Raw genomic sequence first — 19,017 nt, forward strand, 5'->3', positions numbered from 1 at the left:
TTTGTTTGGCTTCTTTTCCTCTCTTGTGCTTGCTCGCTGGCTCTGTAATCAGCCCTCTCAGCGATGGCCATTTTGTTTCTGCCTGCCTTATCTCCTGCTTTGCAGTTTCCCTCTCTGTCATTATTCTGCTATTAGCTCTTCATCCTGGGGCTAAAACACAGGACTCACACTGACCTTATAGTCACAGCTATGCTCCAAAACGTCTGCTTTGCAAGATAACACACTCACCCCCCACACCCTTCCCGTGCACTCTCTCAAAGACCCACACACATATATACAGCCATGTTCCAGACAAATTCACTCGCATACACCTACATATCAAGAAAAATTCAGAAGATCTTCTCACAAGCCAAACGTTTCGTTTCACTCAAGAACAGAAGATTATAAGAAAATCCAATTAAAGCTTTAGACACACCTGAGTCTTTCTCTAGTTCAGTATCTTTCTTCTCACATCATGATGGAAACTGACTAAGGAGGCGGGAGAGAGGGAGAGTATTATTAAAAAACTCTGTTATTTCTAACATTGTAATTTTACGCTCGCAATACTGTTTGATTGACACCCATACCACTAAAATATATTAAATTTAGCTGCATTGAACAAGAGAGAGAGAGAGAGAGATATTCTACAAACGGACGCCGCCGTTCGCATACATGAACAAGGCCCCTAAACTCCAATTAAGGAAAATCTTACATGCTAACAACATACAGAGGGCCCATTTTTCACAGATGATTTTCCCAGGTCACAGTAGGAAAAGAACATGTACAACTAACGGTGGAATTGCATTGAGCATCTTCAGTAGATCTTTTACATGGCAGACATTCTGACAGAACTGGTTATTAATTATAACATTGATTATAACGTTGATGGCAGCCAGTTCAAGTGTTTGGTATTGAACATGCTGGCTCACTGGAGAGGCCTCTTGGGACACTTAATGGAACAGAGCCATTGTTTGTATTAGTCGTTCAACCTGGGCTTATCTGTGGAAGCTGTAGTCTTTGAAAAGTGCCAATAATATGATCCACAGCTTTCCACTTGTAGCAACATTTTGGGCCTTTTACATGGCAATTACTTGCCACATGGCAATGCCCCCCCATGCACAAAATGATGTTCATAAATAAATCGTGTTAAAAAATGTGATTGGGCTTCACGGTGCCCTGAACTCAACCCCCAAAACCACCTTATTGGGATGAACTAGAATATCAACCTCATGCGAAGCCTCATGGCCCAACATCAATGTCCAACCTCACGAATGCTCTTGTGGGAGACTGGGAGCAAATATGTGCCGCCAGGTTCTAAACGCATGTGGAAAACATCAGAAGAGTGGGGGCTGTTATTGTGCCATATAGTTGGAATCAGATATTACGCACCCTAATTCTTGCTCGATGGATTTTCAACTCCCTTCTACCCTACAGCCCCTCAGCTCACCTCCCACTTTCCTCTCATTTCCTCCCTCCCACCGTCTCAGTGATCAGTTGCACATCAACAAAGTCACTGGGCTGTGAAATCTCAGCTCCTTGAGACACGTTCCATGTCTATCCTGACCAAATACACACACACAGGCGTACACACTTTTCGTCCTATTTTTCTTCAACTCCTTCCTTTCTACACCTCTACTTTCTCATCTGTTCTCTCCGCTCGTGTAGAGATCGAGTCAACATTGTGTGATCGCAAATTGACTCACAGGAGAAAGAAAAAAAAAATCAAATGACAGTGGAATGAAAAATCTATAAAGAGTTTCATTAGGCTGGAAAAGAAGTCTGTGTTCGTGTGTGTGTGTGTGTGTGTGTGTGTGTGTGTGTGTGTGTGTGTGTGTGTGTGTGTGTGTGTGTGTGTGTGTGTGTGTGTGTGTGTGTGTCAGTGTGAGCGCTCTGTGCGTCTCTCCTGCATATGTCTCTGACCACATCTACATCTTTAATGTCTAAGACTGAATAATGTATGAACCCCTGGGCTGGAAGACACACACACACACACACACACACACTCACACACCTACACACACGCATACGCAAAACACCTCTTTCACTGCTTCCATCTGCGCAAATGTCATAAAGCACAAGCTAACAATAAGCCATAAAGAATGGCCGTGTCATCCACAGTCCTGCACACCGCCATCATCACAACTATCTTGTCATAACCAAAAGTAGATCACCTTGTGTTGATCCGAGAGAACAAAGCGTGCTTCAAAGAGAGGCGCCTCCAACCACAATAGCATCTCTACACCAATTTCCTGTTTATATGTTGCTCACTTCCTGTTGGAGTAAACACAGAACTTGCATCAAAACATTTTTTTTCACCTGTCTGTACACGTGAGTGCCATATGCAGTTGACCATTTAGCATCTCAGTTGAACACGCCCCACGATACACTCTCGTGCGTCTCTCTGATCCAGTCATGCATGCTTCATAGCTCTAATTTGACTTTCAAATAGCTGCACCCTGTCATCTTTTCCACATGCCCACACACACTTTTTCCACAGCCTCTTATGAAGATGAAGACGTGGAGCTGAGGTCAAGGTTGGTTTCTACAGCAACTATGCATAATAATGCCTTGACCCACCTGACCATGAGGCTTCTCTGTAAAGAGCCTGGAAATAATATCAATACTCTTCAACTTGCTCGCCCTCTCCATGTTTGCAAGGTTTTTGCTCTTTTATTCCCACATCGTTCTCTTCTCTGTCCACCTCTTTATCTTGTTCACTTGTTCAGTGTGAATCATATGCTGTGGCCCTATACAGTAACTGTATGTCAGTGTAGTTGAACATCTATGGAAGATATTGACGTGACATGTTAGACAAAGCTCTAACAACATGAGGGATTATCTTTTAGAGGAATATTCCTCCAGTAGAGTTCAGACACTTGTAGAAGCCGTATTGAAGCTGTTCTGGCGGCTGGTGGTGGCTCAACACCTGACTAAGTTGTTGTTTGTTTCCTTTCATTTGTCACCCATCTGTTTGTCTATATGCCGTTGTGACAAAGCTGCGGCAGTTGCTGTGGTATCCTGTTGTAGAATGTGTTAGGTGTTAGCCTGAAACAAGTGCACTAACCACAAATGCCCCCCCTTCTTCAAACACCTTCAATCACACATAACCACTCTGAGGGAGAATGTCTTATGGGCTTTGTCCTAGAAAGGACTACTGCACTGCCAGAGGGCGGTTCCACTCGCCTCCACAAACCATACAGAGAGGACCATTTACGTGCATTTCCTATGGAGGCTGTGTTATCTTGTAGCATCAATTTATAGTCCTGAGCTAACCTCCGCCAGGAATGTGAGTGGAACTCACGAGTCACTATTGTATGAACAAGCCCGTGCTCCTCTCATGTGATGGCTGTAACAGAGCAGAAACATGGGACAAGTAAAGGACACACACACAAGCAAACAGATCTGATCTACATACAAAGAAACTCCAATCTTTTTATTTGTATTATTAACAGCGATCTTACATTATGGCTGTTTTTGTTTGTTTTTGTTTTACATGCTATCAGTAAAACATTCCTACAGATCTCTATTGCCCTGATATCAACCAATTATACTTTATCATAGCATTGCCCAACGTGTTTTGCAGAAAAGGTAATCAGTGGAAGACACTTGCGGCGGCCTGATAACAGCCCACAGTGAGCCATCATGACTGTTTCCTCCGCACTGACGAGAGGAAGAGAAGGGAAAAAAAGAGAAAAGAGCGACAGAGCGCAGGGCCCGCGCGCACGGTGCCATGCGCGTTGCCGTTTTCTGCTGCGCACAGACAGGCCGGTGCGGAGAGAGCGAGAGAGAGAGAGAGAGAGAGAGAGAGAGAGAGAGAGAGAGAGAGCTGTTATTACTAGTGACAGAAAACGGCAGCGAGCACATACAGTCTGGATAGCAGCTGATGCGACAAGGTAGGAGAAACAAAAACACCTCCGCATCATTACATCTAGTGTTGACGACCAGCATTCGTCGTTGATGTGATGTAGATTGAGCTGCCTCTGTTTTCAACGCGATCGTGGCGTCCTCCAGCCTGATCTGATGTCCTCCCTCCGTGCTGTTGTTGTGTGTCCGCAGATGCTGAGCGTCGCCGTGCTGTGTCTGTGTGCCGTCGCCTTCGGACACGTCTCCGCCCGCTCCGACAGCGGCAATTTTTTGGATGATAAGTGGCTCACTGGGAGATGGGATAAATTCAGAGATGTAAGTCGGGCTTATATTGTTATTAACTCCGTTTCTGCTCATCATCTCATTTACACTCCCCCGACCCCCCTTTTTCTCCCTATAGCTCATTGGTTTGTGATCATGCGCTCCTCGTTTTCTCGTTGTGTCTAAACCCACGTCCGTCACCCGCGCCACCGAGACAGTAAATACAGTAACGGTACTCTGAAGGTCCTCTCCTGTGAGCGTGTTTTTCGCGAGTCCTCGTTTAGCAGAGATAGCCTAGGCCTCTGCGAAACACACATACATAGCCTAGCTGTCCAAGGGGATCTACTGAGTCCCAGAAAGGGGCCTAATTATGGGCAGGTTTAGGGGGGGGGGGGGGGGGGGGGGGGGTCCGCAGCAGTGAGGCCTGGATGTGCTTGTTGTTTAGAGTAATAGACACCTGCCACAAGGTAGTGGCAACTAACCAGACTCGGTCCCTTCCAAGGATCCCAAACAACAACGTGTGCTGCCTGATGACACCTTGCCTTAATACACAACAATACCTTATTGTACATTGTTTGAAATATAGCTCCGGCTTTGTTCATGCCATATGTGTTACAGGAAGAAAGTGCAGTTTTTTGACAGTTTGAAAATATCAATAATGAAAAGATTATTAATCTATCGATGCCTGTCCTCAGACTCATTCAAATATTTCAGAGTGAAGCGAGCCTTGGTCTAAGGACCAATTTTGGCCAGGTTGCTGCAAATAATAATTGAAACACAAATGTAGGCTTCATATATTAAACTATGTTTTTAGCTGTAGATCACAGATAATAGACTGGAAATCTCTACTTTTATATGGGAATGGATGTCACAAATTTACAGAATTCAATGTAAAAGGACTGTTTAAGTCATTCCGTATAACAATGTATCACAGGTTTCAAGTGGATTGGAGTTGTTAGAAGGATATCTTGCCTCTAACTACAGATTACAGTAAATGGGTAGCAGTGATTTGTACATGCTCACACTTGCTCTCACTCACTCAAGCAGACACACACGCACACACACAGAATGAAACATTTGTGAACATAATATGCACACACACATACATTATAAGAAACAAGCTTTTGCTCAGGAGCTATGCAAAAGGGTGCACCAGAGAACAATACACTTTTCATGCACACTAGCTTTACCATGCTGCACACACGCATGCATGATGTTTTCCTGAATTGAAACCCTTGAAACATTCCTTGTCAGATGGATAAAACCAAGCAGGAGCAACGTTCTCTTTCATTTCCAAAGAAGGGCAGGTGCTGTCTCTTTTAGACATGTTTTATATGGACCTTGTTACAGGCTCTTTCAGGCTCTTTCATTTTGCCTCCCTATCACACGTATTGTAAGCGTGTGAACCCAGCGGCTCAGGTGGACCCATGTGACTCACCGCATGTCCAACTGTTGAGCAGGATTTAGATTATGCAAATAAGGCGTCGGGACCGAATGCTAGAGAGGAAATGTGCTTGGCCATGTGCTGTGAGATGATTGGAACTCTTAGAGACAGAGTTGAGAGAGAGAGAAAGAGCTTGGTGATCGTGCTAATTCAAACAAAGGTCTATAAATACCCCCAATGACATTGCAAGGATAATTAACCTTTCCTATTCCAAACGGAACGAAAAAGACATAGATGGAAAGATACCTGAAAGGAAGTGTATGGCGGTGGACTGAAGGCTCTCTGTGCATTCTCAACTGTGTTTTAACCTTGAGGCTACAGGCATTAGAGATAGAAATGGTGCACAAAAGCATTACGTGCTCTGTATATATGTGCAAGCCTGTTATTTCCTGTTCAGTGATGTGTCCTAGATTGACTGTGTCACTGTGTGATTTTGCATTCAGGACTTTATCAATACTGATACAAAAGTTTTCAACTAAATAACTAAGAAGAAGTGACAGTTAATCTTGGCAAGCTTATTTACCTTTCTCTTTGTATGTTTGTTACTAATTAAACTTGTATCACCACTATGTTTCCAGTGGTACACAGCTCATAAATCCTGTACAGATATTCATCAAAACATTTATTTTTGATTATCTTATGTAATTATACTTTTGGGCCTAGATGGTACATATAGTGAACATATAGATCATGTTAATTGTACTTCGGAGATAATGGTCTATATATAAATGTATTTAAGGTGTGGATGGATTGACATGCTTGATTACAACCTAAAAATTACATTTTTAATAATTGGAGCTGTTTGCTGCTGCTTTTTGTAAGTGCAAACATAGCTTAGTTTTAAAGTCACAGTATCCTAAGCGGGGATTTACGCGTCACAAAACTAACAGGCTGCACCGACAGTTCAAAAATGTTAAATAAATATTTATCCATAGGTAATAATAACCAATAACCAAAATCATCAAATCATTTCAGTTAGATTAGCTTAATCTAATATTTCCTTCTCACTGTGAATTGTTTAAATATGACTAACCCGGAAACATATTTATGTGTCTTAAAGTCATCCCTTCATAGAGAGATGCAGGAATTAGCCTTGAAACACGGAAATCAGTCAGCATATTTGCACTTTTGGTTCCCTCGTCTCAAAGTCAATGGGGTTTTTTGAATGGGTTTTTGGTAAGATGCCTGAAATATGCTTTGTGGTTAACGCAAGCTTAAGAGATTTTAAAGTTTTGAAATAAAATACGTGAATTGTGAAGCATTTAAGTGTCTTAAAAAAGGCGGCCGCTAACAAGTGGCTAATGAAACGACATCACGCCAACTACTCAGCCTTTACAGCCTGCAACTGTGGTGTAGTTTGTTTATAGCCTAACATCAGCGTTTTACTTATGATGATTGCATTTGCACTTCATAAATCAATATCATAAAAGTGGTGTTCATCTTTGAAGATTATCTTGCTGAACAAAAAGTGCAAGTGTCATAAATGTCTGTTTGTCAAAGAGCTTATTTTCTGCAATAATTCAAAATCCAATGGAAAAATCCCATTGTCTTTCTGTCGAGGGAACCAGTGCCATGCTAACTTCTGGTGTTGTCCTACACAAATTCATCAAACCTGTCGCACTCTATTTTACAAAGACAGATTTTTGGAAGTCCTGTCACAACTTGTGATGCTCTAGAAACTTCCTGTTTACATTGCTAATTGTTTTTGATTGGACAGCGCTACAAATGTTTCTTAGCAGCGTATTTATTACTACAGTCTCTTCTAGCTAAGCTATTCCTTCCATTTTAATGGTGCAACACAATTTAGTAAATCACTAGCTAGTAGGCTAGCTCAAAAATAACTTTACAAAACAGCTGGTTAACCAAAATCCTGTTGCTGACTGACCTCAAGACTAATCTATAATGTAAATAATTATCATGACGGTAGTTTGGGTGTTTTAGTTTGGGATGAAACTCTTTACTTGCACTCAAAGCTGTTGGTACCATCTTAATCCTACTGTCACATGAGCACATTTGTCATACGCTTTGCTTTTCTCTCAGAAATGCAAATCTCCTGTACTGATACTCCATGCCAAACTTTGCTTTGCTGTGATTTAAATTGTACATGTTAGGCATGTACTTTCGCTTTCATCTTTCAGCAAGAGCCATAAGTGGGTCTCCTGCACTAGATAAGATCTCGGGCCGCTGATTTACTGTACGTCCTTTTAAGGTGTCTGGATAGGCCTGGGGCTCTCTTTGCTGCACTGGTGCCATCTCAAGTTCTTCAGACATCCTGTTCCCTTTTTTGAGCCTTGGCTTACTCACAGCACTGCCACAGAGTAAAAAAGATAAGCCGAGGAGGAAGATGTGTTTAACGATGTAAGGAAATACACAATGAAGGGTGTGTGATGAAGAGCATGATGCTTAATTGTGCAGTGCAGGAGTAAATTGTTTTGAGCAGCCTCATTAGAGCAGATTACACCTTTCCATCCTCTCCTCTCCTCCTTTCTCTCTCTCTCTCTTTGTGTGTTTTTACTGTGCGTGTCTGTCCTGTGTTGTTTGTGTTGCGGAGGGTGAATGATGTAGGGAAGGTACAGAGCTTCAGGCCTTTTCCACTTCAAAGCACCCCAGTGTGTATTTGTGTGTGCATGCGACAAGCTTGAGCAAGACATGCAGAGCCAGTACAGTGAAAACATGCACATATTTCTCCTGTTGGATCTTAGAGGCAGGCAGCAACGAGACAGGGAAGGTAGGGAAGTCATTAGGACACAATTAGTAGCAATGATGTGTGAAAATCTTAAATTGGTTGTCAGAGGCATCATATTATTATCTATAGACTTGTTTCTATAATAGTATCAGAATGCACACGAGCAAACTAGGATGTTAGCCAACAGAATAAACACACTATAGCGTCTATGTGTGTTTGTGCACATGAGGAGAGAGAGACTGTTATAACTGCAAGGGAGAGAGAGGAAAAGAGGTGGAAAGAGATGGAGAGATAAATTGAAAAGTGGCTATTTTTAGCGTACACTCAGGAGGCCATTAGTTCTATTGTTGAATTTTGGGTTTTCTGTGTTTTTTGGAAAGTGGGTGGTTGGTTGCTTACACAGTGAAGGGCATTCATCCAGTTATTTGATGTTTTGCAGTGCTGACAGATTCTGGCACTACAGTCAGTGCTGTGGTGATAAGTTTATTCGCTTATGCGTGCGTGTGGACGTGCATATGTGTGTGTGTGTGTGTGTTTTTGTGTATTTACGCGTGTGTTCCCTTGCATGCTTCTGTTGATTCCATTAAGGAATCAGACCGCAAGCACTTTTGTTGTCTTGACTGGTCTAGAGGGCTTGGCCCCCATAATGCAATGTTCTCATTATTCAGTCTCAATGGTCTGCCGTGCTAGAGGGGAACAGAAACAAGAGTACCTCTCTACTTGTACTTATTGTGATGTTCAAGTAGGCTGCGTAATTCTAAATATAAGAAACAGACCGTAGCCACTATTGAATTTTCTCTTCACGTAGCATGGACCTTTTTATCAGTGGAAGATGAGGGACAAGCGAATGAGTAATGAAGAGTCTGCGGTGAAGCTGCAGAGGGTCATAAAGGGCCAACAGCGAAGGACAAGCGGGAGAAATTAAAAAGAGCTGAGAAAAAGCAAGAGTTGACCCTGTACACCTGCAGCACAAGGAAGTGATACTGAAGGAGACTTGCCGAAGGGTTATGTCCTGCTTTTTGAAAAATAACTAACTCTTGTAGCAAACAGTGTCGAAGTATAAGAGTTAGCACCGTACATGCACTGCACACACAGACACGTACACCATTCCACTGCACTGACATGCTAAAAGAAAATCTAATTATATTACTTTGGGTTCAACAACAGTTAATATTTGCGGGGGGAAAAAGCTTGTTTCCGCCATGGGTGACAATACAGGAAACATCACTGGAACTGCATCTCACAAACAAGCGTGGCATACAAGTCTAAGGTGTAAATGTACTTAAGCTTCCTGAAAACAAAATGTTCAGCCTGTTAAAAAAAACTGTTTGCAAAACTGCAATGAAGTACTGCAGGAAGTTAATCTATTCAACCACATTTCAACCTGCATTGAATCTTTCTTACATTACTGCTAACTTGTCAAGCCTTAAAACCTGAGGAGCACTTTGAAATCTAGAATCAACCATTTATACCAAAGAGAATCTAAAGTAGCACAGAACAGCAACAACTGTAGTACTGCACCTTTATAAAACATACCAAACGACTCACCAAGGACTCCTCCCTGCCACTCATCCTTTAACCTACACAAACTCCCTCGATCACTTATTGCCCTGCAAATACTGAAACCTTGAACTCGGTTCAGTACCACAACTGCAGCTGTCACTGTATAAATGTTTAATGGTCGTACCATACATTAGTGTCTTTTCAATGAATTTTGATTTCCAAAAGTGAAAGAAGCATTTAGCTTCATTATTCTTCAGCAAGCATCATAAGTTATAACTGCTTTATGATTGTTTCTATAGCCCGCTCTCTGCCGTCTTTATCGTCCGTCTCCTTGGTAAATGCTAAGTGTAGAAAATATAACAATGGTACAGTAAATCTGCTCTGTACGTGAGAGGTAGATGTGTCCATAGAAATGTGCACCAAAGAAATATTTAGCTTTGGGAATGAACTCTTTCTTACTCACTGCTGGTTATGTCACAGGTCAGAATTTCACTCTTTAATTGTATTTTAAACATTCTATTGGTGGAGATTGGCACAACATTGAAATGTGCAAATGTTCAATATGGAGCTGTATTGCGCTCGGCCACACTGTGGGACTTACGCTGATAAGATGTTATTGTTTTTCCCTATTTCCCTCCGTTCCTATATTTGTTCTGGCATGCAGTTTTGAATGAGTCACACACACATATGCACACACATGTGTGTGCAGAACAGGTAATCATTGTGACAGAATGAGAGAGAAGTGCAGTGTTGTGTTTGAAAGAATGCCCCAGAGAAGGAACTGAGAGTAATGAGTTCTCTGAACTCGGACTGAGTCAAACGGCACACAGCTCACTATTTCTTAAGCTCCTTTACCTTTGCATCACGAGTCAGCACCCCAGGGTGTGTCTCCTACTTGTCCTATTAAAAGCAGGCAAATCACACACCTCCATGCAATCCTTATTCAGAGCGCTGAAACACATCCAGGAAACAGTTTGAGCCATTTGATTAAATCGAGGAAGGTTTTGCTAAAAACAGTTAACTTTCAAACCATTTTGGGAAAGAGTAAAGCACTTTGTTATGTTGGAGTTATTATTAGTATGAATTACATTTTTTATTTTATTTTTATTTGACATTGCGGTAGTTTCATTTTATGCTAATTAAGTATTTCCTTTAAGTCCTTAATTATTACATTTTCCCAGAAGAGTCTGTATTTTTCCAGAGTGGTCACAATTTAGCTTTTAATCAAACATCTTTTTTACTGGACTTCATATGTAAGCTCCCTTCTGTAATGGCAATGACAAAACTTGACATTTAAACAGGTATATTTTATGTTAATCACATGTTTATTGTAAAAATAAATATTCAGGTTTTGCAAACATTTTTGTTGGCTTATCATAATTAAGATGGCCCCAATTTGACTTTACTGAAAGCCTCATGCCTCCCTTAACTTTAAATACATTTTTTAAAAGCCTATTATAGTCAGTCAATTGCAATTTACTTCAAATTTAATTTTCATTTTCATGACCTAAACCAAAACTTTAAGACGTTTATATTCCTTTCACATCTTTACACTGCCTGGTTGGTGTGACATCCTCTCTCTACAGCAGTGCCACATATGGTAAACAGACAGAATTCCATGAGGCGATGTTAAGGTCATTATAAGCAGCTCATGCACACATTCGGCACACTTTTTATGTTAAATAAATGCATGCTCCATGTCTGTACATGATGGTGTGTTGGTGTGTGTTTCCTAGATTTCCATCAGTTTATTTCATTATGCAAAGTTTTCCCTCAATAAGACAAATCTAATCAAAATGAATTCATTATTCTTTCTCTCTCTCTCTCTGTAATGCTTTCTCCTTAAGGAAGTGGAGGTTCGTATGACTGCTTAATAGTCTTGTATTTGTCATGTAAAATTCATTCCAGATGTCATTTGAACAATATTTTTATTATTTTGTTTATTGTTTTACCCTTTCTCAGGAGCCTGGAACATGGACTCCATCCAAGCCCTTCGATCAAGGTGGGTGTGAGAGGATGTGCTGTTGGCTTTGAGATAAAACAAGAAAACACTAGAAAGGACAAAAACAACAGACACCTCTTCCACAGCAAAACAAATCTTTAAACTGGGAATTCTTTTGATAAAAAAGCATCACATTAAAATATTTAATCTGCATATATATGTGTATCTTGATGTATTTTTGGAGAAGGCCCACATAAAATTAAGAAGGAATATATAAAGTAAAAATACAAGTGAGTCCCACTTATTGTCATTAAGTTATGGCTACTTAGATCCTCAGAGCATTTCAGATGCATTAGATTCATGTTAAACCATCATGTTTCTGAGTTGAATTGCGTCTGTTCGTGTTGATTCAGACCCTAAAATAAAATACATTTTCTAGCTGGAAACTTTGCAGCGACCAATTGGCCCTGTGTGTGTAAAGAACATCTCGTGTACTTTTTAATAATTCTAATTCTAATTTACCTATTGGTGTTCGTATATGACTGTGTGCTATCTCTAATCTATCCCCAAGTTTTCAACAACCTGTAAATGTATGTAGCTACAGTGAAAAAGGATGAATTTCTGTTCTTTGATTATCTCATTTCCCATTGAGTTACCGATGGCCATAAGCTCATACACCCAGGCACATCAGGACATAAACACATTCACTCTCACTTATCACTGTACCACACACACACACACACACACCTACACATCCACACACACACACATCCATAGACACACACAGACATGTCAAGGAAACAAAAGCATGAGATGATGCGTTGGAGGATGAAGGCAGGATAATCTGCTAAAGCTGCCCAGGGATTACAGTAAGGTTCTTTAGAGCAGAGGTCATTCACAAACTGTTCTGAGATCAGCAGAGGGCCTTAGATCCTGCGCCATAGTGGTCAGCTGAAGGCTGACAAGCGGTCAGAAACGGCAAGCTTGTCTTACTCTTTACTCTTTATCAGTGTCAGACTCAGATCTAAAATCAGCTCTCAAAGCCAGATATGGCACTCAGCTGTGAGATCTGATACCAGATCAGTTTTAGGATCTCAGCAAGAGCACACAGGACTGACGCTCAGTGCAGGCTGTTGTAAGGTCAGAAGTAGCCTATTACCAGTTCCATCTGTTTTTAGTCGTAAGGATACTTAGTGGTATTATGGCTTTCAGTTCAGCGTGAGAGAGACATTGCCAGTAAGTGAAGAGGCTAGAATTATCCCACACACAGATCGTTTACACCTATCCTCACAGCATGAATCTGTAAAAATGAAAAGGAAGTACATGGTTTAGCTGGGAATCATTGATCTAGGATTTCAGAGAACAAAAGGGAAATGTATCCTTGGGATATTTTCTGTGTTTATGCTCATGAGTTTAGTCCTTCTAGAAAGCGCTTTCTATAGAGAGGCTGTGTTTGGGTTGCAGACACATAGACAATACACACATATAACACTGAAAAGAGTTCTCATTCCATTTCTCTGTTTTGTGTTTTCTAGGCCTGGATCCAGCCAAAGACCCCTGTCTGAAGATCAAGTGCAGTCGCCACAAGGTGTGTGTGGCCGAGGATTATAAGACTGCCACTTGTGTCAGCCAGAGGAGAGTTAGGTAAGACACATACACAAACACTCTCACACACACACTTGCTCTTTTAAACAGACTCAAGTCTCAGAGATGTCCTTTAAATTTGCATTCAGATGTGCTAGAGATGAAACACAAATGACAGTGGATTAGGAGCAAATCAAATATTTGTATTACTTCTCATCTCTTTTCTCCTCAATCGATTTTTTTCTGCTCACTTGTTTACGCGGCATATTAAGCAACAACACCGGAGGGGATGGCTGGCTTTCTATATTTCTAGCCTGCCCACTGGTTGCCCGGCTCTCCTGTGACTGTTGTGCGACATTACTGTTTAGTCCAATTACCCCAGCACTGGCACTGCTTTACAACGGACACAAAGTCCTGCCAAGTGATAGGAATGGGCTTTGTACGTGTGTGTGTGTCTGTCTGGGACACTGCAGACTGGACAGAGGACAGTAACGCCACACTGACCTCATTTCCCATTCTTAGCAGAAACACAATTACCACTGCACAGTGCCGGCAAATGAAAAAATAATCCGAATCCTTGTCTCGCTTCTGAAATTGATGTAAGAACAAGAAAATACACCATGGATGCAACATGCTCAGAAAACATTAGTTTTGGATAAAGCAGGGAATATAAACAGGGCAATGATACAACATTTGAAATATTTTTCCTATGCAGACGGTCAGATTTTTTTGTGCTTGTGTGTGTGTAAGATAAGTATTTTGAATCTCCTCTCTAGTTTTAAAGATGCCAGTTTGTACCAGAGTCCAGGGTCGAAGTGCATACCTTGCCCTGTGGTTCACCCCTCCCCTGTTTGTGGAACTGACGGCCACTCCTACTCCACCAAGGTAACCGCACACACAATCTATCTCCCATAAGAGACATATTTATTTTCATTTCCTCTTGATGAGACACACATCCTGATCTTACTTCCTCTTCTGTCTCGTCCCATCTGTCTCTGTCGCTCCCGCTCAGTGTAAGTTAGACTACCAGGCATGCATCACAGGAAAGAAGATTGCTGTGAAGTGTTCTGGCATGTGTCCTTGCCCCTCCCAGCCTGAGCAGAGCTCTGCAGAGAAGAAAGGTAAACAGGTCTGCACACATGGCTGCACACTGTAAGCTGGGATGCTTTGCAGGAGAAACAGTAAATTCTCTTCAATTAAAAAGTCTTCCATGGTGTCCAAGCCCTTTTATAGCCCCTTCTTGACAAGCTAAACCCTTCTGCCCTGATGAAGTGACACTGAATCCCTACAAGTTTCAGGGAAACTGTGCTCCAGCTGACCCTGACTTCCCACTTCCATAAGGGACTAAGGGGACAGTAAAGCGTCTCTTTATCACCATTAATCATTAGTGTTGTCCTTTTTTAGTGTGCAGTGAGTCGGACCTGAAGGAGGTGGTGAATCGTCTGAGAGACTGGTTCAGGGTGCTGCATGAGAATGGCAACCACAAGAGAGTCAAGATCCAGAAGCCAGAGAAAAACAGTGAGTCACGTGGTATAAACAAAGCAGAGAAACCCGAAAATACGCAGCATTTCTTCATTCATTGGTACACTGGATACCTGGCTGCCTCTCTCTCATTTTTAACCTTTTTCCTCACAGAGTTCGAGGTCGGGGCGTCACCTATTTGTAAGGACCCTCTGGGCTGGATGTTCTCCCGACTGGACACAAACTTTGATTTCCAGCTGGATCAATCGGAGATCAAGAGCCTCTACCTGGACAGGAACGAGCCGTGCTCTGACCCATTCTTCAAATCCTGCGATACACATGCGGACAAAGTTATAACCAGCTCTGAGTGGTGCACATGCTTCCAGAGGTACACAGGTAGGTTATCTCCATGCACTGACATGCAACACCTAAAACACCTAAAATGCATTCACACCTGGATGTTATTCCTCTTCAGCCTCTGTATCTTGTGACATTAGAAGCCAAGCTCTGATTTCATGCAACAATTAAGGTCTTATTTTCATAGTTTTCCTATATTATAAGAAACATGCAAGAATCCTACAGCAAGTAAATTACTCACAATTTAACTGTTTGTTGTAAATATCCATCACGATAGAACGACTTTTAGGTTTAACTTTGACCTACTATTCTTATTGTAGTGCTCATACACAGTTTGTCTATGCAATAAGGGATTATTAACAACATGCACTTCGAAATCTAAATATAGTGGTGGCTTTTTTGAACCTGTTCGATCGCCTTGTCACTCGTGTCCATTGCCCCTTCATCTTTTGTTGTTGCTTAAACCGGAAGTTTTCTCTAATTTCTAAACTAACTTAACTACTATCGGAGAAATATCAGACACCTTCCATTCAATCAGAATCTTCTTTGATATGTACAGAATACATTATTGTACTCTGTATAATACAAGGAAAGGAAAAACTGCATTAGAATGCTATTGGATTCGACAAAGGACGAATATCTTTTGTTGTTTTCGGTCATAATGAAACTGCAGTCAACGGTGCTGCACTTGTAAAAAGCAAAGACAGCTGGATAACAAACATCTCGACGAAAGCAAAAAGTACACAAAGGAAGCAAAGTTCACTCAAACAGATGCATCCCGAGAAAAGCAGACTGCTGCAGTTCGTTACCAGCCTCCTGTGTCTCTCCCTTTCAGATTCCCCTTGTAAAGCAGAGCTGTCCAGTATCAACAAAAAGCAAGCGGGGAAGAAACTGCTTGGTGAGACACACACACACACACACACACACACACACACACACACACACACACACTCAAATACACACACAAACAGTGTGTTACCCTAATTCATTGTGTGTGTCTGTGCGTTTTGGCTTGTAGGTCAGTACCTGCCATCCTGTGATGAGGAAGGTTACTACAGGTCCCACCAGTGTCACAGCAGCAGCGGCCAGTGCTGGTGTGTAGATCACTATGGCAACGAGGTGGCCAGCTCCCGCACCCATGGCCCTGCAAACTGCGGTAGGCAAATATAGTGTGTCACGTTTCAGTGTCAGGAAACGAAGAGATACCGTGTTATTTGCAGTCGAGGCATCGTGGGGGGAATAATTCATAGATGTGTGGCAACACTTCATTTTCCATTTTTTTTGCATGAAATCTGTCAGTGACCACAATGTATTTGTATAAACATAAAACTGTTGTAGGAATAGATTGACAGGCTTGAGATATTAGGCATATTCGCTTGCTTGCCAAGAGTTAAATGAGAAGATTACCACTCTCGTATCTGTCCGTTCAATTTAAGATAAAGTTAGTTAATCTGAGCAACATGACTGGAAACAGGAAGCTCTCTGCAAAGGTAACAAAATCCACCTACCAACACCTCTAAAGCTCACTAACTGACACATTTCTTGTTTTCTTCCAAAGAAAAAATGTGTGTAAAAATCACAAGTTCTGGTTTAACTGCGTTCATTCTGGTATAATTGTTATAATCTTATTTCCCAAAACAACTCCTTTAATTGTCAGATTTGGTACATTTTTCTAGGCGTGATTCTGGAGTCTTCTGGAGACCTCGGCAGCGGAGACTCGCTGTTCACCGATGATGACGAAGATTCCTTTGTTCTCAACCACCAGGCTGGGATGGACGACGAGGACGACGAAGACGAGGACGATGACGACGACAACGACGAGTATCTGTCGTAATTTCAAAAAAAAAGAAAAGAAAAAAAAGAAAACTGTTTGTTTGGTCAAACTGCACGTTTCTAGGTGACTCCCCAGGCAGATACTTAATCGTACTAACAGCCTATGGACTACTCTCTGTGTATTGTTTGTTCATAAGTTTAAAAAAAAAAAAAAATCAATTCCTGGCAAACGTTTATGATTTCTCCTCCTCTGTAAGTATAAAATATGATTGGTTAGTGGCACTTGCGTGTCAGCCGACCAGAGAACATGACCAGGACTAATCCACAACCAATCCAGTGTTTTGCATTTGGGCATATGTGCAAAGACCTCTCCCTTCTTTGGACAGTCCATGTCTTATAGTGTGTCCTGTCCTTGTGCAGCACTCTGATGCCTAAGTCTATTGATGCCTGAGGCGCAATGTTAAAGAGATTTCCCCTTCTTCGTCCCATCATCCTCTTCCTCCCAACCCCACCCACCCTTTTACTCCATGTCAAATGTTCCTGTGTATAGGTGGGATGTTGATGATGTAGATAAGAGAATATTGCACTCTTTAGGTTTCTTTTGATCTTGATTTGTAATCGTGACTGTAACTGTGTGGAAAAACAAGATAAGAGTTAGACATGCTTCATTAGGAGAATTAAGGCAACAAAAAAAAACAAACACACAGCGCGAGTTGGATAACAATCAGAACCGACATGCTAGCTGTTTTCACAGAGACACAAATCAAGTCAAATCATCTCCAAGGCTCAGCAACAAGGAAAGACAAATTACTGCTTGGCCGGTGGTGGTGGTGGTGGGGGGAAAAAATGTTATTGTTATCTATTTTTCTAATCCAATGTTGGGGGAATACAGATGATGAAACAGATTTGTCGTAGCATGTCTAATACTGCGTGATGTTGTTTCAGTCTGTAGAACCAGAGGCTAAACCTTTGTGGGACTCAAAACATAATGGAGCTTGAGGGAGAAAATGTCCCTCAAGCGTGTACAGATGAAACTGCACTTGCATAGTTAAATAAACTGCTTGAGACACAAGTCTGTGTGATTTAAAAAAAAAAAATGTTTACTGTCCTTTAATACGTCAGTGAGCTAAAACGAAACCTCATCGCAGCTCAGAAGTGGAGTTGATGTTTTAAATGTTACGTTATTTGAGCACACTGTTTAACAGAATAACTCTCTTGCAAGGTAATAAAACCACAGAGCCACGCAGACCTGTTGGAAATGTCTGGCAGGGGATGAAGGCTAAGGTGTGCCTTCTACCGATAAGGACAGATGGTGGGGATAGGGGGAGAAACATGCTTAATGGACTGACAGAAGCTCGCTGGGCTTAACTGTCCAGCCCTGACACTATGTGGGTTTTGATATGGCTTGTGTTTTGGGTCTCTCTTGCGATGGTGTAACATATGCCATATTTCAGATCTTTTGATTTGTTCCATAGGATAGTTAGAATGTAGAGAAGCACAGATAAACTTAGCAGTTAAGGCATAAAGAACACTTAGATTCTGCTGGATTTGAAAACGTTTTTTTATATTAGTACACTGGCTAGAGGAAGCTTTGGTTTAGAGAGCTTTATATGAAAGAAAGATGATTATCTTACAGTGTTTTGCTCTTACTTTGTTTTAAAAGCTTGATTTGTACCTGATCTGCTCTAACTACTTATAGTGTATATCTGTCAGGGTTGAGAACTGAAACTGATCCCAGATTTGTGTATTCTTGACAGGTCCTGTGACTGTTTATGCAGACCTGGGAATAGATTAGGTCCGATGTTAATTTTCAATTATTAATCTGCTTTCGGGCTTCATTTTGAATCAAACATCTGTTGAAATTCCATGTTAAGACCTGAAAAGTGCCATCTAACTGTCCAATAGTTTTGTTTTTTGCTCCCATCATTCCTTTTAACTTGGAATTTCAATTCACTTTAGGAACTGGAAAGTGTTTCAGTCTTAAAGTGTGCTGTTTCGTGAGTGTGATGACATGCAAATCATTTTGATGACCTCAGACACTGTAGCCACTCTCAACCAATCACACACTGTCATCACAGCTCTGATGTGTTTCAAGGTTATGATACAGATGCATTTTTTACAGTGTATGTATGATTTGCTGAAATAAAAGCTATATTGACCAAT

General features: G+C 41.4%; 1 protein-coding gene across 1 annotated transcript; it reads left to right on the forward strand.

Moving 5' to 3' along the window:
• Positions 1-3,751: 3,751 nt before the first annotated feature.
• Positions 3,752-19,017, forward strand: spock3 (SPARC (osteonectin), cwcv and kazal like domains proteoglycan 3). Its single transcript, XM_079159039.1, has 11 exons — positions 3,752-3,872; positions 4,036-4,158; positions 11,700-11,739; positions 13,215-13,323; positions 14,040-14,148; positions 14,276-14,384; positions 14,668-14,781; positions 14,899-15,120; positions 15,917-15,979; positions 16,100-16,237; positions 16,758-19,017. The coding sequence occupies exons 2-11, from the start codon at positions 4,036-4,038 to the stop codon at positions 16,913-16,915; spliced, it is 1,185 nt and encodes a 394-aa protein (XP_079015165.1). The 5' UTR covers positions 3,752-3,872; the 3' UTR covers positions 16,916-19,017.

This window comes from Pholis gunnellus (genome assembly GCF_910591455.1).
Source record: "Pholis gunnellus genome assembly, chromosome: 5".
NCBI lineage: Eukaryota > Metazoa > Chordata > Actinopteri > Perciformes > Pholidae > Pholis > Pholis gunnellus.

What these genes read in the sequence shown, in the direction of transcription:
- spock3 (XM_079159039.1), top strand. Translation starts at nt 4,036, where the DNA reads ATGCTGAGCGTCGCCGTGCTGTGTCTGTGTGCCGTCGCCTTCGGACAC. An exon ending in CCAGAAGCCAGAGAAAAACA is followed by an intron (nt 14,782 to 14,898) that starts GTGAGTCACGTG and finishes TTTTCCTCACAG; the next exon opens with AGTTCGAGGTCGGGGCGTCA. An exon ending in AGCGGGGAAGAAACTGCTTG is followed by an intron (nt 15,980 to 16,099) that starts GTGAGACACACA and finishes TTTGGCTTGTAG; the next exon opens with GTCAGTACCTGCCATCCTGT.